General features: G+C 37.1%; 1 protein-coding gene across 1 annotated transcript; it reads right to left on the reverse strand.

Annotated features, from left to right (window-relative positions):
• Nucleotides 1-1,584: 1,584 nt before the first annotated feature.
• LOC102583655 (isoleucine--tRNA ligase, chloroplastic/mitochondrial) lies at nucleotides 1,585-24,188 on the reverse strand. The gene is made up of 22 exons (XM_006356914.2): nucleotides 23,945-24,188; nucleotides 23,101-23,299; nucleotides 22,795-22,949; nucleotides 22,616-22,717; nucleotides 20,760-20,829; nucleotides 19,569-19,681; nucleotides 19,380-19,448; nucleotides 19,009-19,116; nucleotides 18,432-18,579; nucleotides 17,031-17,262; nucleotides 16,209-16,495; nucleotides 15,942-16,078; nucleotides 15,702-15,849; nucleotides 15,028-15,159; nucleotides 10,958-11,086; nucleotides 10,285-10,412; nucleotides 10,038-10,202; nucleotides 9,585-9,710; nucleotides 6,786-6,859; nucleotides 3,176-3,425; nucleotides 2,618-2,797; nucleotides 1,585-2,191 (listed from the first exon to the last, which is right to left on the reverse strand). Exons 1-22 carry the CDS (start codon nucleotides 24,041-24,043, stop codon nucleotides 1,910-1,912), a joined length of 3,333 nt encoding a protein of 1,110 aa, XP_006356976.1. The 5' UTR covers nucleotides 24,044-24,188; the 3' UTR covers nucleotides 1,585-1,909.
• Between the last annotated feature and the right edge of the window lie 279 nt (nucleotides 24,189-24,467).

A 24,467-nucleotide genomic window follows, 5' to 3' on the forward strand; every position in this document is an offset into this window, starting at 1 on the left:
TTTAAAACATGATGTCAACTCTGTGTGTATGCAAAGATACAAATAACTCTCAGATGTATGTGAAAATACAAATAAACTGTTGTATATAAAAAATACAAAGTACTGTTGTGGGAGTTTCTCTAACCGACAACCATCACATAAGAGCTATTGTGATGATACAACGATCTTCCTCACGCTGCCAGCGCATCCTATACCTTGCCACAGGTATAGGACCCGAACTACTAAGTGGATACACTAGTCTATGCGAAAAGGATTCATCTAAAAAGTATGACCCTTTTCTACCTATGATGGCTACATGGTTTATGGGGGCTGTGAGTTATTTGAACTCTCCCCCATATCGGTGCTCAATACTACTCCCAAAATATACTAGCTCTTTATGTTTTAAAAACATACTTCTTTCTGTGAATTTGAGATTAGTGCTAAAAAAACTTAGCTCAAAAGCTATCTTGGAAATCTCAGTTTCCTCTCTTGCTTCATTTAGAAAGCGATTACTCTTTTCTGAAAACTAGCCCGAAGGCTCTTTGAAAATCTCAGTTTCCGTTCTTATTTAAATGTGAAAACATTTTAAATCTCTTTGGGAATACATAGTCCCCATATACATCTTTGAAGAAAAGAACTTCAACTTTACTCTTAACTGAACTCAAAACTTAAGTCTTAAAACAAAGTTAAAACATTTGTAAAAGATTTCTTAACATATGGTTCATGCCGAATTATGGATGTGAACGACTCGATGCAAGGTTTTCAATAACCATAGATAGATCTCAATACTTGGAACTCTATAACTTCAATGATACTACTCATTTCAAGAATGCTCAACTCAGAGTTAATGCAGAATTATGAGCATGAACTACTCAACTCAATGACTCAAAGATACTTCTCATCTCAAGACTGTTCGACTTATAATGTTCACGCGGAATTATGAGCATGAAATATTCAACTCAAGGACTCAAAGATACTTCTCAAAAGGGATTTAGGAACTCAACACTTAAAGGCTTAGAACTTGAAGATACCACTTCTCTGAAGGATACTCAACTTACAACGTTCATGCGGAGGTATGGGCATGAAACAACTCGACTCGATGATCTACATAACAATATGGAACTCATGTATACGACTCTTCTCATTCTCTGAATTGCTTCTTCAAAACTTAGTTCAAATCGATAGTTGATCTCAAGGATTCACAATTGAACTGAAAGGCTTTCTTGAACTCTACACTTAACTCTCTCTTGAATGTGAATTATGAATTCAAGAGTTATGCTTCATGGTATGAAGGATCATGTAATGATAAATAGCCTCATGAATACATTCTCCTTACTCGTAGGGATTTTGAAAATTGGGGGTAAATCTTTTCTCCCAAACGGTCATATATTAAATGGCAGGAGGGATTACTGAAAATTGGCTGCAAATGAGTTAATTTTTAATTATTTAGTTGAAAAAATTATTTAATCTTACTAATTTTGTATTACTTTTAATAAGACAATTTATTTGCTGAAAATTGACTGCATCAGGTTGTGACTTGGGCTTATTATTCAATTAATCCTTCAGTTGAAGTGCTAATAGTAACAATAAAATAAAATAAAGCAATGTCTAAAAATAATCCTGTAATATACTGTTGGATTTATTAAATAATGTCTGAATCAAATCGACTACAAAATCATCAAAATACCAGTTAAATCACTATCTTTCTATTCATCAAATCAATGCATGTACAAAAATACTATCCTAATTTTTTATAAAAAAAGAGATGTCTATTTGTGTTTTTCTTTCTCTATTCTAATGAATTACATGAAAGACTTGGGCTGATGCCTCATATTTGATAATGAAATTAAAACTTTTTGAAGACACAAGAATTACAGCTTGTAGTAGCTGTAAACCTCCAGATTTGTGGACCATGATATATTGATTAAGTTCATTGTGCTATAGCCTCCTTTGCTTCACTCTGTGTGACCTTGGATAAATCATCAAGATCACGAGATTGTAGACTGATAACCACGTTGTGACAGCGGCCACATAGCAAAGGATGCTCAGTGAAAGAACCTACTTGAGGTGAATAATTCCAGCATCTGTCACATTTCGAGCCATTTGCACGAGATACACCAATCCAGATTTTGTCCCCTTCTTCCATGAGGTATTCTCCAGTGTACTGAACATCTTTAATCCTTTCATCTTGCAAGGAGTTGAGAATCTCCACCTGCAAATATTGCAAGAATGTACTCATAAGATGTATAAAATCAAGAAAACCACTACATTATGCGCTCAAAGAAGACATTTCTGTTATGGAGGCCTAGAATACCTAAACAGAGACAGTATTTCACGTTTTAAGACTACTACCACACGTGTGTAACGAAATTCAGCTGAAAAGATGACCAATATTTGTTGCAAGTGTAACCAACCCAAAAAATATGTATGGTGTCAACTCAGAAGTAGGTTTTCAAGAGGATCCAATTTAGTTTGTTTCAGTCTCAAGTGAGCTCGGCAACAACATAGCGAGAACACTAAAAAGAGGGGAAGGCAGGTACTCATAAAAGACATGTAACGGACACATTTATACCAAGACCTATAGAACCTTGAGCATGAGTCCTAACTATACAAAGTTAAAATGAGTACTGCAGTATACCTGAGACGTTATAAATATGCGATGTAAAGCATCTGCCTCATTTGTAGGTTCACACATTTTGTTTAGTCTCTCAGCCAGGCTTTCATTAGAACAATGGAGATACAACTTGGCCTCTAAACTGGAACCAATCAATTTTCCACTTCGAGATACTTCTAATGCTTTGTTAACTTCCGTCCTTAGCTGGTCATAGTTGTTCAAATTGTCATAATCAGAAAATGATTGATAAAGTAGCCTGAAGATAGTGACAATTCAATAGAAAGCAAATAGGCTCTGATTGGCAGCATGAATGAAACCACGAATAGTTTAAGTTATTAAACAAAATAGAATCTGATGTAATGGACAATCATTCGCTCCCTCAAATTATTAAAGCTACCAATCTGCGCTGTGGATTTCTTGTATGGCATCATAGATATACAGATATCCACCCCCTTTGAGCATACTTAAGCAACTGTCGCCAGATTGGAATACTAGGCCAAACTTAAGTTTAACCAACTGGTAACAGATTCAAGTATCGGGCCAAACTATGTAGGTTAGCTGGCTCAGATGTATAGCAGTTACCTCAAGAATTTTTCCCCAAAAGTCAACCTCTTCCTCTGGAAAGGAAAGGTATTCTGCATCTAGTTCAGGCCATCTTGACTCAAAAACAAATTTAGCAACATGCCCATCTTCAGCAGTATACTGAAAAGGAAGATGCTGCCACATATCCTCTGCCAAATGGGGTAAGATGGGAGCAATTATCCTTCCTATTGAAAGCAAATGGGCTTCAAGGACTGTTTGACAACTCCTCCTCGTAAAACTTGCACTCCCCCTGAAATTAACAAAAAAAAGTTTATTAGGTAGTGTAAAATTCATTAAAAATGTACCAAGAAAGTACTCAAAGCATACAAACTAGAGCACTGTTGTATCTGTTAAAATCTCAAAACTTCTATAAAACCATGTACTGAACTAAGTCTTCTACCAGATTTACCCTACACCAAAAGTACACATTGAACTCTATTTTTAAGTTTTTGACAATAGCTAAATGATTATTCTGATTCTCAAAATCTCTCTTATTTCTTTCCAACCAAATAGTCCAAAAGATGCAGAGAGGTATGGTTTTCCAGATTTGTGTTAATTATTTCCTGACTTTCTGATTCCGCCAACAAACCAATAGGCCTTTCACATTCTTTGGCATCATTTGTTGCACACCACTCATATTCAGGAACAGATCACGTAACTGCTTTTTATGATTGCAATGCGAAAACAGATGATCTGCAGATTCCTGAGAATTTTCACAAAAAACAAATCTACTGCACAAAGTAATTCCTCTTCTCTGCAACATATCTTGACTTAAGCATGCATTTCTAACTGCAACTCAACCAATTACACTAGCATCTGACTAAGCTTTCAATACAAGGTGTAGTTCATGCAACGAGCAGAAAGCTGGATTCAAAGCTCTTGGCCTACAATTTCTAATATAAAGAAAGTCCATAGCAGCAGAAGCCTCAATGTAAAGGAAGAGCAATGCACGCAATCCCCCACGCAAAGTCAATTTTCAGAAGATCTTTCAAAACTCATATACAGAGGTCATAAAACCCAACAACTCATACACGGGACATAGTACCTGTAACCGAAATGATGACACTGAGTCAAGAATTGAGGTCTGAGAATACTAACTTCCCTAAGAGAAGTAGCTGGGATCTCAAGTTTGATGGTTGATGCAAAGACTCTTAGTAAACATGTTTATACCATCAAACTGCAGTTCTAAAGAAGTGAACACGCCTTAAAACATACAAAATCTCAGTAGAGGTTACATAAGATAAAATTGATACCTACTAAGTTGACATTCTACAGAAGTAATCGATCGTCAACCAAGTTAGCATGCCACATCAAATTGAGTCAAAACCTACCAGGGAAAGATATATTGGAACAACAAGATCCTCTTGCTTTTTCTGTAGCCAATAATCTACACATTAGGCATCCAGAAACTTTTCAATGTGGACATGAAGTTAATACAATATTTAAGGAGCAAACTGCCCAAACTAACTGCCCTCCATATATACACAAGAGTGCAAGAGGAGACATTGATATATTTGTTAGTAGTCCATAAAATGTAATTAATTGTGTTTTGATGAACTGTTCCAAGGTTCAGGGAAATTAGAATTCCGGTCATTTATTTGATCGAATAAAAGAAAAAGTCGCAAGCCTACCAATAAAACAAACAGGATAGTTCATTAAAATGAGACAGTAATCTATTTAACCGAGACATCAGCAGCAGGAATTCTTGCAAGCTTTGGCCACTGTGATAAAAGGGTAAATTTGGCATCCATTCAGTTTAAGGGAAAGTGACACTTTTACTCCAACATTTGACATTTCCATCCGAATGAAAATAAAGCAAACAAACTGATTTAAATTTCAAGGAATAGTTTGGTCCACCACACCAGTAACTCTAAGCAACCCAAAATCCAACCCTTCCCCAATTCCTTGCTTCTCGTCCCTAGTCTTGGATCCAACTCCAGTCGACCGAGATTACCCATTATTGAGATTAATGTCTGATTAACAAACAGGATGCACACTATGAAGGAAGATGTGAAAGAACCAGATCCTTATTCCATGGTTCTTACATGCTATGAAAAACTGCATCTATGTTAAGATCTTTTATTGAGATATCTTTGGAAAATATATGAAAAAGTATATTTTATATATTTCCTGTACTATTCATACAAGAATATGTAAGATATTTACAGGATCTTCATGGTGTTTGAATTGGAAAAGGATTCCACATGAAGGAGATATTTTTGAAAAGTCGCATCTTACAAATCCTTTTGGATGTAGAATCGGAGTTGTTTATGATTTCCTTAATTCCCAGGATCTTTTCTCTTTCTTTTTTTGAAGACAATGGTGTCCAGGCCAGCTTTCGGGCACCTCGACTAATTCTACAGGATACCTGCCACCTCCCACCAGCAATAGGTACCAGGTAACTCTGTCCACCTAGGCTACGACAAATGGGAAGAATCACCTAATGTTTTTTGTCTCCGCTGAGTTCTGAACCTGAGACCTCAGGATTCACAACTACTTCATTGACCACTAGGTCACACCCTTGGGTGCTCCTTAATTCCCAGGATCTTCGAGATATATGGTTTCCTTGTTTATGTGCTTACTAACAAGAAGACTATATATTCTATACTTGCTGCAGGAAACCATTCATTCACGCATTGAGAAAAAAAAAGAAAAAGTCGTAAAGCTTTCAAGCAATGAGCTGTTCCTGGAAGATCTGAAGACTATCTGAGAATGAAGAATCAGGTCGAAGACTCCGGTCCTTCTGTAGTGTTTCAATGAGTCCAGTCCTAATTCAATTGTACTAGGCTTGTCAAGTTGTAACCATCTGCTTTTAAGAAGTATTACTAGGTTGTTGATGTTCTAGTGAATAGTTCCCAAGCCCGAACCACTGGGAACTATTGGGCCACCCCGAACTTCACGATTGGGTGCCTTATCTCCATCGCCTTTACTGCAATTTCTCTCCCTCCTTCCTAAGTGCGAAGCTAGAGTTCTAGCTACGGTTGCGGCAGAATCCAGTAGCTTTGGCCAAAATCCTGTAATTGTGCTAAGAAATCCACTTAATGCGTATAGATAATTTATCCAGAACCCAGTAAGCAGCCTCTTCTAGAACTCAGAACCCATAAACACAAAAGTATGGATCTGCCCCTACTCTTTCCCTTTGCAGCTTCCACCTTTTGGGCTCCCATTGTCTCCACTCTGATGATCTTTGATGAGCCAATGATAATCTCTTACCAGCAGCAGATCTCATTTGGTATAACTTTTTCTGGTTATTTTCTTCTTTCCAAAATATTGTATAAAAAGTACCTAAATACAGCTCATTTTGATGGCATTTGAATGGGTTTAATAGATAACGAGCCAAAAAGCAATCTGGATAAATCAAGTCTTCAAACCGAATTGCAGGTTCAACAGAGGCCACCATCAGAAGTACCTTATACAAGAGGGGCCAAAACTGAAAAAGGAATCCTTCATAATTACAATATTTAAAGCTCTTTTACTATGGTAGCATTATGTCTTTGCTTTGTTTTATATTCTTTTGTTATTTTTTTTTAAAAAATCCAGCACTTGAAACATTAGACAAGCTTGGAAGAGAACAAAAGGTGAGAGTATGTAGAGATGCAACATGTACTACCCAACATAAAGCCGATCCTTCGTGACATCAAGATAGAAGTTTGAGAGGTCAACTATCACAAAGCGCTGAATTACCTGCACGGACAATAAAAATAATAACATAAAAATGGATGTCAGCTATTAAAGGGATGAAAGTAGTAAATAAGTATCAAAACAACTGTGACCATCAGCTGATAATCAAATTCATTTCGACAAAGATTGCCATAATATTGACAAGAAATAATGCTACATATTTTTAAAGACCGTAATCATTTATCTGACAAAGATTGTATTTTACTGGAGTAATATGTCAAATCTTTTGTAGGATCCTTGTTATCTTCTTGCCATAATATTGACAAGAAATTGCTACTGTGTCTTTGCTTCAATCTATTCCGGCCCCTCAGTCTGCACCTCTCTCTCTCACTCCCTCTCTCTCCTCTCTCTCTCTCTCTCTCTCTCTCTCTCTTCTCTCTCTCTCTCTCTCTCTCTCTCCTCTCTCTCTCTCTCTCTCTCCCTCTCTCTCCTCTCTCTCTCTCTCTCTCTCTCTTCTCTCTCTCTCTCTCTCTCTCTTCTCTCTCTCTCTCTCTCTCTCTCTTCTCTCTCTCTCTCTCTCTCTCTCTTCTCTCTCTCTCTCTCTCTCTCTTCTCTCTCTCTCTCTCTCTCTCTTCTCTCTCTCTCTCTCTCTCTCTTCTCTCTCTCTCTCTCTCTCTCTTCTCTCTCTCTCTCTCTCTCTCTTCTCTCTCTCTCTCTCTCTCTCTCCTCTCTCTCTCTCTCTCTCTCTCTCCCTCTCTCTCCTCTCTCTCTCTCTCTCTCTCTCTCTCTCTCACTCACACACACACACACAGCAGCAGCAGCAGCCACTTTATAGCAGCTAAACCTCCTCCCTCGTTTTTACACTATGCCTTGTCACTGCTGCAACTACATTTCTAACAAAAAGAATTTGCTGCTTTTGTACCTACATTCTCAGCTAAAAGACCTGACCATGACAAGCTTCCTCACTGTGCTGGAATAGAACAAACTAGGTAACAATGAAGGTGTACATTCCTTAAGTGTATCATGGAGCTTTTCTTCCAGAAATCCCCCTCAATCTAACCTCATCATTTCAAGCCAGGCTATTAGGTTACCTTCCATTGGAAATATTAAGCTATTCTGTTTCAGCAGTGATCCAACATAGCACTAGATAATAATCAATCCATTCCCTCCCTGTTTTGCAGAAATTCCACCAGTAATGCTATTGGCAAGCCAAAACTAACTCCTAACAAGTTGATGGTTTTTCATCTAGCGCTTATAGAAATACACATCCACTGGTGGTGGAATTTAATACCAGTCTGCATCTGGTGGATCATTTGGAAAAAAAGAAACATAAGGTTTTTGAAGATAATGCCAACCGTTTCATAAAAATTAAGTTTATTTTATAATTTCATTTTACTTTTGGCGTAGAAACAATTGTACATGAGGATGAAGATCCTGCATCTGGTATCATTTGGAAAAAAAGAAACATAAGGTGCTTTGAAGATACTGTTAACTCTTTCATAAAGATTTAAGTTTATTTTATAATTTTGTTTTAATTTTGGTGTGGAAAGGAATTGTAAATGAGGATGAATAACTGTTAGGATTCATGGAATCCTTACATGATTTTAGGAATATTTTTTCTTTTTGCTCTACTTGTACATATTTGTCAGCACATCTTGGTGTTGTCCACTATCAATAAGATCATTACTTTTCTCAACAACAAAAAGGGCAACCCTGTAGGCCTGTACACACAGTGTGCCGCATTCACGCAGGGTTCAGGGAAAAACCACACCACAAAGGGAGTTTGGTGTGGGTAGCCTACATGACCTATAGGTCACTCAGAGACAACTTTACTATTACTCCAAGGCTCCCCTCCCCTTCTCCTTACTTTCTCAAAGAAAGTAAAGGAAATGCTCCTTCACTGAATAAAAATCATTGTATTCAACAGGATTGGCGTGTTATGTTCCTTGTCATCAATCTTAAGGACCTTCGATATTGACCTTCTATTTTTTCTTCTGTATTACCTTTTTCATCTGTTGAACAAATATTTTCTTCCATTCTTCTTGTGCTAAGCCTCGATCATTTTCCCAAAATATCCTCCATGCAGCCAGAACTCTTCAACTATCTTTTGTGCTCCAAACTACAAAGTACAACTGCAGCGAGCTGACAGCCTCTAGAGAACTTCAGATTTTACACTCTGAAACTTTGGACAGGATCTTGACTTCGATGTCTGATTGGTGGCTGAAATGGTTCTTTCTTTTTTTGGGGGAACTGACATGGTTTATATACTTGACTAAAGAATCTCAGTTTAGTTTCTAGTTTCTTCAGACTTCACATGATATCAAGTTTGATTTTTTTTAACCATCGTATAACTATCAAGTAAAACTAGAACAAGTAGGAAAACTTCAGGCTTTAACCTTCTGAAACTTTGGCAGAGTTTTTTTTTTTTTTTTTGAGATAAAATGAAAGACTTGACATTTACTGTGACTGGTGATAGAAATGGTGTTTACATCATTAAACATCACTGCTAAAGTGCCACATCTACCTAAACAATTAGTTCACATTGAAACACAGATACGCTACGACACAACTAATCTGCTAGTTGCAGCCATATTCTCATCTGCTGACGCACTGAGACTAACACACATAGTTTAAACCATACAGAAACTGTTAAGCTCCTCCTTTTCTTCAAAATACACTCTCTTACTATCTTCAAGCAAACAAGTTCCTTTTTCCATGTAACCAAAGTTTAAGAGTCATCACATTTCAGGAACTTGAAACATCAACTTGGCTTTTAAAGAAACCATACCTGAAATATTTTGAAAAACTGATAACTATCATAGCTCTCTCTAATGTTGCTCACAACATTAGCAAGCTGGTATAATGCATGCTGATCAATCATTGGAAGATCACTATACGGGACTGTATAATCAGCCTGCAGAAAGAAAATTTCAAATAAAACTTCAACTTCCAAAACTACCAAGTTAAGTTGAACATCTAATTCAAGAATCAAGATAATTAATAAAATCATCAACTTTAACAAGTAAAAGTAATACTCAGTTCAAGAGTCGAGCATAAGAGGGATCTATGACACGGATTTAAAATGCTCTAGGTGTTTGTGTGTGTGTGCGCGCGCGTGTGTGTGTGTGTGAGAGAGAGAGAGAGCTTAGCGAAAAAAGAAGATGATGCTGCAAATATAATCAGAATATGTGTGTAAACATTTTCATTTGAAAATGGCCTCAATTGAGATTGTTTAACCTACTTTCCAATCATGGAGATTTGCTAGAAGGAATCGGAGTGTTCCTCGCAATTTCCGGTATATGTCAGACATTTGACGAAGGACTTGAGGTCCAATTAGCATGTCGCCAGTATAGTCTACACTTGAAACCCAAAGCCTTAAGACATCAGCACTATATGGAGGATTTTCCTGTCAAAGGAAAAGTAGAGATGTCATTTCTTGGCAAGAACATGTTGATTTGCACAAAAATTGCAGTAAATTGGCAACATACCTTCTGGTTTTTCCCTCCTTCAATCACCATCCTTGGATCAACAACATTTCCCAAAGATTTGCTCATTTTCAACCCCCTCTCATCCAATACAAATCCATGTGTAATAACACCATGATAAGGGGCCTGGCCTGCAATTATGACATGCAATGAAGAAATTATTATAAGGTAACACGTCGAAGAACCAAAACAAAAAAATAATGAAATCGGTAATTACTGTCATGTACTAAGATCCCGTATTAAGTATTTTGATAATTTGCTTCTTTTGCGTCATCTATCAATGTCTCCAATTTCCAAGAGTCTCTCCAAATCCTTTAGCCTCTTTCAGAATATAACTTACCACTGTTTTTTAAGGAGAAAAAGATGGTACACTATAGGTCTATGGATGAAGTCCACAGAGTGGGGCAAGAGAGAGAGAGACCTTTATCAATAATAGCAGAGAGTAGAGAATATAGTCATAGTTTCAGATGTAGAAATTAAAGATCCATAGAGACAAAAGAGTTTAAGGGGATCACCAATTCCCCTGGAAGTTCAAACATAACCCTGTTCTTTTCCTACTTCTCATAACCGAGCTTGATATTTTCCATGGAAGAAAAAAGAGACTAATAAAAGATTCTCTAAAGCTTCTTAACTAATACTACAAAGGATCAAGAACAGGACTTCAAATGCCCCTTACCTTTTGTAGCAATACTTGTTAATAAGGAACTCTGGAACCAACCACGATGCTGATCTGTCCCCTCGAGATACAAATCTGCAGGGTAATTAAGGCTTTCTCTTTTTTCCAGCACCGCAGCCCACGAGGAACCTGTGTAAAGAGAGGTTAACTTATATTCGTAGTGCTAAAGAAAAATTACATTAGGGCCTAAACATGAAATATAGTAGACAGCTAAAGCTGAACTTTGGCTGACAGAGGTTTAATTTATTTTCAAGAACTTTGTGGTGGTAGTCAAGTCCACTTGACTTAGCCTGACTCTCAGTTGGGTTCTTTCGGGACTTCGAATTATTTCAAGTGACAAACAACAATAAAGGCACACATGGATATGGGTCAATCCCCCAACCCTTTTAAACATCAAAGAAACAACAGAGAAGCAACAACATACTAGTGTAATCCCACAAGTGGGGTCTGGGGAGAGAAGGAAAAGACAACAATAATAGAGAAGACACAAAAAGGAAAAAAGAGAGAGAGAAGGATGGAAGAAAAGGGCAGTGTAATCCCACAAGTGGCTCAGGGGAGGATGGTGTGTATGCAGCCTTACCCCTACCTTGTGAAGGTAGAGAGGTTGTTTCCTATAGACCCTTGCATCCAGTAAAGCATATCAAGATCAATAAATAAAGGAAATACAATAGTGAAGAAACCATATGAAAAATAATGGAGAAAAGAACAATAGCAACAACAAACAGTATGATAACTGAAGCAGAGCAACACCAGGTAATAATAAAAGAGAATAATACGGTAGCAGCCAGCAGGAGAGTACTAATAATAATACTGATAAGGAAAACAAGACAACGCTCGACTACCTACTGACCTTCTACCCTAATCCTCGACTTCCATATCCTCCTATCTAGGATCATGTTCTTGTTGAGCTGCAGATGTGTCATGTTCTATCTAATCACATCTCCTCAATATTATTTTTTTTGAAACTAGTAACATTTGTATTTCGTTTAGTACTTAGGTAGTACTGAAAAACCATATTTACAAAAGCAGAAAGGAGTAAAATCTATCCAAAAACTGAACCAAATCTAAATGGATCCTAAAACATCTATGATTGACTCAGTTTCATTGGAGTAGACATTTGTACACCAAAAACCACATCTCCTCAATATTTCTTCGGCCTACATCTTCTCTCCTAAGACCCACCATAGAAAACTTATCACACCTCCTCACTGGGACATCAAAGGATCTCCTCTTCACATGCCCGAACCATCTCAGCTTCAACTCAGTCATCTTGTCCATCACGAACGTCACTCCTGCCTTATCTTGAATCTCTTTGTTCCTAATCATATCTCTCCTAGTATACCCCGCATTCATCTCAGTATCCTTATTACCGCTACTTACATCTTCTAGACATGCGAGTTCTTGACTGGGAGACTATTGGAGAGACATTTCAGAAAGTCCGTGTACATAATTCCAATAAGCATGCCACCAGCAAGATGATCAAGAAGCAATGCAAAGAGAGTTGGTAGTCACATGCATTCAAGAGTTCAAAACACACATTAGAATTAATAACACCAACTTCAAGAAATGACCAAGGATAAACAAGGGCTTGATCTTGATAGAACAAGAAATTCAGCTAACAATTAATACTAAGGTTCTGGTGTTCTGCTGATCTACCTTCAGTGTTCGAATACTAAATTTTAAGATTTGGGGGTACAGATCTAGGTACAAATACGGGTGCGGGACTTTAGTTGATTGTTGACCAAAGAAAGTGTTGGAGAGAAAAAGGAAGAAATTCAAATCTAAAATAATATCTCTTTTTTTTTTCCAACGACAAAGGAACTTACAGGCGGACATTTTCGGGCTTTAGCGAGAATTGCGGTAATTGAATCGAGAATGGAAAGTCTTCACTAATTTGGCTTAAAATATTTCAAACATCTAAGAATAGAGTTATATAAATATGCCTAAATTATGGATTACTTGAATGGAAAGGAATGCATGAATATTTTAGAGCAAGTTTGAATCAGTAATTACTATTAAGTACATATTGTCACGGACTTAGAGTCTTACTAAAGCTCCGTGCGGCACTTGACAACTTACTCACGAATCTTTCACGATCTTGTAAGCTCAAGTAAGCCCTTACGACTAAGATCGCTAAGAGAATGAAAAGGAAGACTTAGAGAATTTTGGAAGAAGGCTTATATTGCTTGGAAGAATGCTTTACAAGTTGCTTGGAGGCTTACAACTTTCTTGGTGCCTTGCAAATGAGGGGCACCTCTATTTATACTTAACTCCTAGGGACTAAAGTACAATTTTAAATTACTTTCTAAGTCCCTAAACTTATTTACACAAANNNTTTGGTCCTAGCTCTAAAATTTTCTACACACTCTAGGACCTTCCAAGACTTTCTTGAAATTTCTACATTATTCTAGAGAATTCTAGACAAGAAAGCAAGCAAGCAAAGTTGTAAAGCATTCCTTCCAAGCTAATACAAAAGCCTTCTTCCAAAAATTCTCTTTAATCTTTCTAAGTCTTCCTTTACATTTCCTTAGCGATCTTAGCATAAAGGGCTTACTTGAGCTTACAAGATCGTGAAAGATTCGTGAGTAAGTTGTCAAGTGCCGCACGGAGCTTTAGTAAGACTCTAAGTCCGTGACCAAAGAAAGTGTTGGAGAGAAAAAGGAAGAAATTCAAATCTAAAATAATATCTCTTTTTTTTTTCCAACGACAAAGGAACTTACAGGCGGACATTTTCGGGCTTTAGCGAGAATTGCGGTAATTGAATCGAGAATGGAAAGTCTTCACTAATTTGGCTTAAAATATTTCAAACATCTAAGAATAGAGTTATATAAATATGCCTAAATTATGGATTACTTGAATGGAAAGGAATGCATGAATATTTTAGAGCAAGTTTGAATCAGTAATTACTATTAAGTACATATTGTCACGGACTTAGAGTCTTACTAAAGCTCCGTGCGGCACTTGACAACTTACTCACGAATCTTTCACGATCTTGTAAGCTCAAGTAAGCCCTTACGACTAAGATCGCTAAGAGAATGAAAAGGAAGACTTAGAGAATTTTGGAAGAAGGCTTATATTGCTTGGAAGAATGCTTTACAAGTTGCTTGGAGGCTTACAACTTTCTTGGTGCCTTGCAAATGAGGGGCACCTCTATTTATACTAGCACCTAGGGACTAAAGTGCAATTTTAAATTACTTTACAAGTCCCTAAACTATTTACACTTTGGTCCTAGCTCTAAAATTTTCTACACACTCTAGGACCTTCCAAGACTTTCTTGAAATATCTAAGTTATTCTAGAGAATTCTAAGGAATTCTCTAGCCTTCTTGAATAATCTAAAGGGTTCTAGAGTTCTCCGCAAACCTCTCCACAACTCTAGACCCTTCCGCCCCTATCCGGACGCAAAATTTAACTGTGAAGTGGCGGGACGTGACAATATGCTCCTTACAATTTTTTGGTGTAACATGGCTATTGCAAATGAGAGATCATGATAGACCTCTTCAGTTCATTGCACATTCAATAGTGATGTTTTTTTCCAACATTCAATAGTGTTGTTGACCTGTAAATAACTTTAAAGTATCTTCTGGTTGTTGACTTCTTAATACAAGTATCTTTTAATGATATTAACGAACATATGCCTAAATTTATTTTTATTTTCTTCAAAAAGGCATATGCCTAAATTTGTTTCACCCTAGCTTTTGTTTTGATTTCCAATTTTGGTCAAAGTAACCAAGATCGATTGACCAGATCCGGTATGGATCGTACACCCATGTCGTGTCGACACAGGTGCATCACCGAAAGTGAAGATTCCTAGCAATTCTAAAATAACCCAAAAAGTGCTTACAAAGCTAGTTTAACCAAATTTTAAAATTAACCCAAACACACTCTAGTATTGATGAATAGATGAGGTTGCTTTCCAAATACAACAAGAAGCAAAGTAGAAACTAATAGATGATTAGATTTTAACCATGGTGCCATAAAGTTTCAAACAATCAATGATCAACATTGATCCCCACAAAGGAAATTGTTTGAGCTAGTTCAACAGGTAGAGTACTGAAAGAAGCTATATCACCTGAGTCAAACCAGACATCCATTGTATCAGTCCCTTTTTCATAGTTTGATGCTTTATCGCGATATTTCTCAGGAAGTAATTCCTCCACTGCCATGTACCACCATGCATCACTTCCTTTTTGGGAAATTATAGCTGCAAAATCATGATTTGGTGTGAGGTTAACATTAGAATATTCTAAACACAAACTAAAGATTTTAATATTTAATACTCCCTCCGTTTCAATTTATTTGGCTGGTTTTGACCTGGCACTCGGTCGGAAATGCCAAATAATATGAAAGATTTGATGTTCAGATTGAAGAGCAGGAGAAGGAAGAGAAAATGAAGGGCTGGAATGTGATTCTACTTGCTTTAATGTGGATAGTTTAAAGAGAAAGAAATGAGAGAGCTTTTGAAGGTGTAGAGTCGAGTATCTCTAGACTATAGAGTAGTCTCCGTTCCTTCATTTTCTTTTGGTGTGAACAGAAAGTTCCTAGTTGTATAGATGATTGGGTGGAGTTCATAGAGAATCATATCCTTTTGTTGACTCTTTACCTTTTGGTATACCCCTTGTATACGTCCAGCTTGGCCACATTTTATGAATGAAAATACATTTACTTGATCAGAGAAATTATCATGCTCCAATAAAAATCCAGCGTAACAGAGAAGTACAGGAAATCAAAACATGAGGGATTTACATTTGATATGATCGATAGTCTCTTCATTCATCAGTGGCTCCTTTGATTCAATGTGGTAAAAAACTGGAATGGGGACTCCCCATGTCCTTTGGCGTGATATACACCAATCAGAGCGACCAGATGTCATAGCAGAAATACGGTTTACTGCCTGGACAGAATCATATTATTCAGTTACAAAGCCACTAGAGGACCAGATGCTATCTTTAACAAATCTGAGAGCCTAAGAAGTATAACAAATACCTGAGAAGGAATCCATGTTACTTGGTTGATTGCATCCATTGCAGCATCACGAAATCCTTCCACTGATGCAAACCATTGTTCAGTAGCCCTGAATATAGTGGGCTTCTTTGTTCTCCAGTCATAAGGGTATTTGTGTTCTGCACAACATTTATTTATTAGAAGAGAAAACAAGGATTAGATTCAGAAAGAATATCAACAATATTTAATGAATCACAGGAGACTTATAGGTTGCAGACATCCGGAATAGGCACTGAAAAAACCACTTACTGTATGGCTCTACCATGACCATTGACAGGTGTTCATCCAAGTAATCAATAACAGCAACATTGCCATTGCCAAGCACATCAAGCCCCCTAAATTGTCCAGCTTCTTCGGTAAATTTCCCATCATCGTCAACAGGGGAAACTAAAGGCAAGCCGTATTTCAAGCCGGTTACATAATCTTCCTGTCCATGACCAGGTGCGGTATGAACTAATCCAGTTCCTGACTCTGTTGTAATGTAATCACCACCAACAACAACAGGGCATTCCCGGCTATCTATAGGATGAGTGTACCTGAGAAAAGTTGGAAGTAGGTTTCTGAAGTAATAAACAATTCCTCTCTAGTAACAAGTGTGAGAAACTCATGGACAACAGTATTTTGTTTTTTTGATAATCAACTCATGCAGAACATTATTGACAACTTCGTCATGAACTATCGGACCACATGGTTTATACATAAGGTCCATCCTTTAACATGGACTTTTGACAGAATATACTCGTGAAAAATAATGGAAATATACCATTTGAAAAAAAAAATCTAAACAATGATGTTCGGGCCAGCTTGCGCGCACCTCGATTATTCCTCCGGGTACCTGCTACCTCCCACCAGCATAGGTACCGATTAATCCCACCAAAGCTTAGGCAAATGGAAGCAAATCACTTAGTGTTTTTTCGCATCAGCTGAGCTGAGATATGAACCTGAAACCTCTTGGTTCTTCTCCCAGCTCATTGACCACTAGGCCACGCCTTAGGGTGCTACCATTTGAATTGTATTTGACAGCATAAAATAATAAGTTGGGACAACCAAGCTTACAAGATCAACACTTACCTGCAATTTTCAAGATCTGAACCCAGTACTGTTTTCTTCAAGGTAAGCTTCAAGCCCCATTTTGATTCTAATGTTGATACAAGGTCCAGAGCTACAATAAGATGTAGGCTTTTATCGCCCTTCATGAAATTTCCAAGCCTCTTCTTTCCATCACCAGAAGATGTAGAACTGTCTACAGAGGCTGAGGAAACTTCAACAACGGCATATTGAAGCTTATTATTTACCGCAACAGCTGCAAACCCCCACATATATTATTAGACAATAGTTGTACCTCAATATATGAACAGCAATGATAAAAATGAATTTCCATACCACGACTTGATGAGCCTTAACTATAGAAAAGCCAACAAAAACTTCACATGATAAAAGACTAGCAACACTTATATTTTGTTGAGAGAATGGACTGTGCTAAATAAATTCAATTTTAAAGAAAAACAAGAACTTCACTTGAAAAGGAAAATATATTTAGCATGTCAAACTATAGTGCAACCTCGCAAACCCGAAATGCTTCCAAATTCTGAAATTTGAGAACAAATCAAACATTGGTTACTTAAGCCTTTCACAGACACAACTTTATCTAGATCATATATTTACTTTGCACAAAAAGGCAGGAAAAAGGATGCAGCATAAAGATGGACACTGAAATACACACTAACCCGGTTCAGCAAAAGATACTTCCCCAAGAAGCAGATTCCTCAAAATATAAAGCAATAACAGAAACAATAAGTGAAAAGCTCAATCTCACTAAGCAACGGATATAAACTCAATTGTGAAGAAGCGGACTTTGGGTCTAGCTCAACCCAATAGCTAGATCACAAGGAGAGAATTGCATAAAATTGCATAAGACAATATAAGAAGACCATAACCCACTTCCTCAGTGAATGTAGGACTTAACACCCCCTGTACGTCTAAACAACTGGAGTGTGGATAACATAACACGAATGCCCAACACTGAAAAACACAACAGGGATCGATGGGTTTGGCGAGGATACCATGTGAAGAAATGGACCTTGGGCCTAACTTAGCCTCAAAAGCTAGCTCATGAGAGAACCGCATCAGCACTATCTGGTGTTTGGGTGTTTTTATATACTCAATTCATAAATTGGCTATGTCTTGCAGTGCCAAATCATGCACACTTATCTAGACAATTTTTCCCAGATTATAGTTAACCATTTCGGGTTTTTATGTGTCATTTCACAACAGTGAAAAATACAATATCTTGAACATAGAACTACCACTGTCCAGCAGGAAATATTTTACTCGAAGCCTTAGTTCCACTGTCTTATGCTAGATGAAAAGTTCCAGCTAATAACATTCGAAGCATAACACCTTTTCTAAGTTGGACTAGTTAAAGAAAAGGGGGAAAAGTTCAAGCTGTGATGATTTCGCAAAACACCTTACCAGCATTAGCTGGTATTGTCCAAGGAGTTGTTGTCCAAATTGCCAAGCATAGATTGGGCAAGAATTCTTTCAATGAGTCACATGAAGCTGGTACACCAACTAGTCTGAAAATAGCATACATGCTCTTTGACACATGCTCCTCATTATACTGCATATAAACTTCATTGATGTTAGAGAGAACCATGTATATACACACAAACAAAATATATACATATACAAAAACACATGTAGAGACATATTCATATAACTATATGAATAGCAGGTCAAAGTAACGATGTTCAGCCTTTCCAGTAAATTACTTATGATATAACATATTTCAAATCAAAAAAAAGGAGAGGAGACATTAACCAGACCAAATTTCTTCTAGTAAAAATAAAATGGGAAATACAACAATGATATGACCCAGACTGTACTATTACCCAGACAACTTACGAGGTTTCACCCTCATCTGCCAAAAAATAGCAGAATCCACTGTCTTGTCAATCATTCAAGTTCTACCAACCTCCCAGGTCAAATCAAGAGTCTTATAGAAAGTAGGTTTCTTCGAGAAAAAGCAACAATTTACAAGTTCAAATACCTCTAGTTCAGCCTCTGCAAGTGCAGTTCGAGATGAGGGACTCCAATGAACTGGTTTCCTGCCTCTGTATATAAAACCTTGAATAGCCATCTGGCCAAATACTTCAATCTAGTAGAGAAGCATCACGCGGGAAAAAAGAGCTTTGTAAGACTGGCTTGAATAATTATTGTCAATATAAAAAGAAAAATATGCAATTTACTCGTCAAAGAGAAAGCACTAGTGCTAGCTTACATAACAAGGAAAGAAATAGAAGGCACACAAAACATATAGTGCAAAAGCAAACCAGAAAAGCTTGACCAATCATAAGAGCAGAACTATGGGAGATTCAGCTAAACACATTGAAGGGGCTATAAGAATTGCAGTAACCATACCTGTGCAGCTTCATATTCTGGGTGAAGAGTTAGATAGTGCTGATCCCAGTCAGCCCATACTCCGTAGCGCTGCAAGCATCTCAGGACCATTGATGTTAGCATTAGGAATAAAGCATAATAACAAGAAAGGAGGAATAGAAGGTCAATGATGAAAGAATACAGAACAGGAAGTAGCAAAATATAAACAACCTTAAATGATGCCATCTGACTCTGCACAGTTGATTTTGCAAATTTGGCTGCCTTGTTTCTCAATTTTAGAGGTGTAAGCTCCTTTCTGGCATCATCGTCTAGTGACTGTAACACTGAAGTTAAAATAAGCTGTCATGTCACCAAAATACAAATTAGGGGGCACAGACGGAAGAGAGAAGCATATGAGTATATCTTCTTTTTTTTACAAGGAGAAAGCATACGAGTATGTTCTAAAATTTTGGTACCCTTATTCCATATCTTTTATCCACAATCCAGATATTTCAGCATGAATTATAAAAATCTTCTTTTTCATAAGGTACAGCATGAATTAAGACACTCAGAATAAGAAGTTACATTTTCCCAAAGCAGAGTCTTGCCAAATAGTTAAGGAATAAGATAGAGTAGCATGAGAATGCCAGCTTGCTAATCATAAGGAACTGATAAAGCATGTGAAAGAAAAGAACTTTAGGCAGATGGTGTTTCCACAGAGACTCTGCACTACTCCCTATTATACCTTCTACGCAAAAGGACCAGGCTTCACTGAGGAGAAGCTTGTGGCACACTTTCTAATCAGGAACCAAGGAAAAAAATAATCAATTGGATTCAAGGGAAACAGTGGATGTTATCTCATGGTTGTACTTAGGACTACAAGCTCTCAAACCAATAATAGCTCTACGTTTCTTACATCTCAAAGAAACATGGAAATTGTCTCAGAGATTGGTTTTGATCAGGAAAAAGACAACCAGAAGTACACATGATCTATAATTTTGAGAAATACTGGTGTAGCTAAATCAAAAAGAGAGTAGGCAAAGGACAACAAAAGTCAATCAAAGAATTGTAATCGAACCTAAGTAAAGCTCTATGTAAAGCACAGGCAACCATCTAGCATCTGCAACTTCGATTTGTAATTGGTTCACAATTTTTGGAAATTCGGACAAGGTGTTTGGCATCAGAAATGCTTTACCAACAACTAATGTCTGCTTCTTGAATATAACAATTGAAGTAGCCCAGAGGCAAAGTACTTCACCAAATTGGTACTCTTTAAGGATAAAGGCAACTTTGGTAAACACATTCTCAGTAACTATTGGTTAGGTCTGCTAACATAGACTAGTCTCATACATTAACTATCTAAAGTTAAGCACAGGAATATTAAACAAACTTAACTGAAGCAGCATAAGCAATGATGTTTACCTTTTAATTCAATTGGTAAGCCATGGCAATCCCAACCTGGAACATACTGAACTCTAAAATTTTGAAGAAGCTGACAAAACAGAAGGACTAATGAGATATGACAAAAAATCTAATAGACAGATATGAAATACATGCAGGGGAGACACCATGACAGCCCGTTAATTCAAAAGAAGCATTTCAACTTTGACATAACTAGTAAAACACAACATAAGTTGTGGGCACCAGAAATGTCTGGAAGGTAGCCTATGAGAATCAATTGTTAACTCACAATAGTGTTCGCTTGACTGATGAGTCCATATAACAAAATTTAGGCAACAGAGATCACACTAGACATCAACTAGACTGAACAATACTACAGCTATCATAGCACTTCGAAATGTTAAAATTTTGAAGCAGCCTCATGTTAAAGCCTTAAAACCTTTCTTTTTCTTATTTATTTGTCCACTACAACTCTTATCTAAAGATCCACAGGTAGTAACCTGCTTGTTTCATGTGCTTAAGCTAGCCAACATGGATGCAAAACGATCGGTTTATCCAAATCTAGTTGATAACAGCAGACGAAACTACAAATCTTACCTAAAGATTCATGGGTAGTAACCTGCTTGTTTCATGAGCTTAGGCTAGCCAACATTGATGCAAAACGATCTGTTTATCCAAATCTAATTGATAAAAGCAGGTGATATTATACTACATCTCAAACTATGTAGGCAAATCATTTAATGATTACTAAGTGAGAACTGAGAAGTAAAAGAAATCTTTTGCCAAATTATCTGACAACACCAACGACTATAGAAATTAGATAAAGCACAGCTAGTCTTCATTTATCTTTCTCTACCATCTTTGTTTGTTTTCCCACCTGATGAGGGGTGAAAATGCAGTGAGCCGCATTATGAGCTACATACACTCAGGTTTGTTTTGGCTCAACTTGCCATGTTCATTTTCAGGCTCCAGTAAGGAAGTGACTGAGGTTGATGTTTGTAGGCGATTTATTAATGTAGTCTTCTGACCATACACTCAGCCTGCTTTCTTCTACAACCTTTATTCAGCAAGTAATAGCATGTATTCTCAAGCATTTATTTATACAAGGAACATGGTTGTAGGTGATTTATTAATGCAGCACCTTAAGATATTTAGATACCATATGAGCTATTGTTTGCTCATTTGGTTATATTGTATAAGAGTTGGAAAGTTTTGATAGATTTCACAAACTGAGGGGTTTTGCATGTGCAAACAAAATTTCAACTTCAAATCAATCTCTACCCAAATCAATGATTTCAAATCATGATTTCCAGTTCATGTCCAAACACCTACTTATAAAGTATGTTTCATCTGATACTGCAGAAGATTCACCTTTTATCTGTCCCAAGAGCTACACAATGACATCATTTTATGAAGCCTTAATGAAGTACTTATGTTTATCAAGTAAGGTAAAAAGAACAGAATTAACTTTATGATGAGGGGTTTCACTATCACAAAATGATTTAACTCAACAGAGAATTTCCACAGATGAATCTCAAAGTATCTCAACAGGGCTCATTACCAGTAAAATGTTCCATGTTATCAGATCAAGACTTGAAAGCAAGTAACTCACAGGTTCAACGCTCTCAACGGATTACCTATAATCAAACATGACAAATCAAATATGATCTACCCAAATGGTCAAAGCAGTGACTGTTAATAACTTGGTACCTAAATCCAAATGTGCCAATCAAGAATTTACTCATAAGCACACAACAAGCTAAAGTACTATCGCTGCTTGAAAGCTAACCACCCAAGAAAACCACCGAATGTGTTTCTACTTAGTTCAATGCACATACAGCAAAAAGAATTACAAAAGGGTGAGCTTACATACGAACCTTATAACGATTGATAATGTCCTTCAAGATTTTATTCAGAGCATGTCCCATGTGTAAGTCACCATTTGCATAAGGAGGTCCATCATGCAGAACGAAAGTGCCCTATCAAGAAACTCTAAGCATTAGTCAAAAGCAATTATCATTTGTAAAGACGTTTAAGTCAGTCTTTGAGCACTCACCCCATTGTTCCTCTCAACAACTCTTTTAAAAACCTGGTTGTCATCCCATATTTTCTGAAGTTCAGGTTCCCTAACTGTGGAATTTGCTCGCAAGCCAAAGGCAGTTTTTGGAAGATCAACTGTGTCCTTGTATTTCCCATCATCCTGCTTAGCCCCTGGACAGTGGACAATATCAAGCAGGCCAGTCAGTTTACAACGCTGCATCTTGTCAGCAACAACCGAAGTGACTAGTAACTAAATATAGCCTACGTTCATTTTGTATTCAAAAAACCACATTGTCCGGCAAAGTCAAGTCACATTCCCTACCTTCAGACCTTTTCTTGGCCGCCATTACTGGTCCACGTGACCTCCTCTTCCCGGAGGGACAAGAATCATCATTGGAGTAGGTAGAGTAGCGGGTCATGTTCATAAGAGAGAAAACTCTAGCAGAAGAGCTACTCCTTAAATTTAACAGGCTAACTGAAGTGGTTTCCCTTAAGGATGAGCAACTCTTTAATGACCAAAGCTGAGCAATATAAAAGATTCTACATCAGCCACATGAAGTGTAAATGAATATGTCACAACATTCAAAGAAATCAACCACGATATAAGTAGGTGTAAGCAAAGAATATATAGCTGCTCAAATATGAAGTGTAAAAGAGTGGCATTTCATCAAGCATCTGGCATGCCAACAATAATCATAGGAAAAATGGGTGAAGCAACAACACTTCAGCAGATACACAAAATAAAGCAACGCCAATTGGTCCTATTCCTTCTGGGAAAGAAAGTTACTTCCAACAAATGAATGATTACATTAAGAATAAGTAAAGAACAGAATAATAGCTCAATTAGAAAGACTAGCTCCTGATCAAGCAGCCAGTATTATAACAATATTCAAGACTCTTTACAAAAAAATAAGAGTAGAGGCAACAATCTATTATGCAGATATACACAATAAATTGACACCCCAATTGATACTTAATCCCTTCTGGCGACAAAGTTACAATTAACCAAATAAAAATTGAATCTTGACGGCATAAAGCTGTCATTTTTTTCAATAGTCAACTAAAATGACATTCATAAGATTCATATTAATAAGAAATTTAGGAAAAGCAATGAAACCCATCAAAATGGCAACTTTTATTTAACAAGAAAACTCATAAAAAAGAACCTTATAAGAAGAGGTTTGCATTGCCATTTTGGCTCTAGCAAGGGCAAAGACAACTGAATTCGAAGCAGTGATGCGTTTAGGAAAAAAAGTGGCTTCCATTCATTTGAAAGTTTGAAGCTTTCTTCTTCTGCTGCTTTGACTACAGAAGAGGGAAAAACAAGCTGCGTCTCTGCTTTGTGGATAACTGAACTAGGCAACAAGCTGCTATGCGCCGTGCCTTGGCGTTTGCGATTTCAGCCCCTTTATTTCCCCCATAATTGTATTTTGTGCCTTTGCTCTTGTGATTTTCTTGAAAAGAATTGCACTTCCAACCCTTCTAGTTTGTACTAGATGCATGAAAGTCCATGTCAACACACGTTTAATATATGCTATTTCTTTTGTCGTAATTTATATGATATGTAGATGGAATTTAGAGAGTCAACTGTTTTTTTAGCACACAATACAAATTTCACTAGTTTAGGGGTTAATTACTTGTTTGCTAGTTAGTTTTCGATATTACAATGTCTACTATATTTTAATCCCT

The sequence above is a fragment of the Solanum tuberosum genome, unplaced genomic scaffold, assembly GCF_000226075.1.
Source record: "Solanum tuberosum cultivar DM 1-3 516 R44 unplaced genomic scaffold, SolTub_3.0 scf00239, whole genome shotgun sequence".
Classification (NCBI taxonomy): domain Eukaryota; kingdom Viridiplantae; phylum Streptophyta; class Magnoliopsida; order Solanales; family Solanaceae; genus Solanum; species Solanum tuberosum.

Coding starts and splice junctions, on each gene's coding strand:
- LOC102583655 (XM_006356914.2), bottom strand. CDS start 24,043: ATGGAAGCCACTTTTTTTCCTAAACGCATCACTGCTTCGAATTCAGTT. Junction 19,449..19,568: donor GTCAGATGGCATCATTTAAG/GTTGTTTATATT, acceptor AGATGCTTGCAG/CGCTACGGAGTATGGGCTGA. Junction 15,160..15,701: donor GACTATCGATCATATCAAAT/GTAAATCCCTCA, acceptor ATGATTTTGCAG/CTATAATTTCCCAAAAAGGA.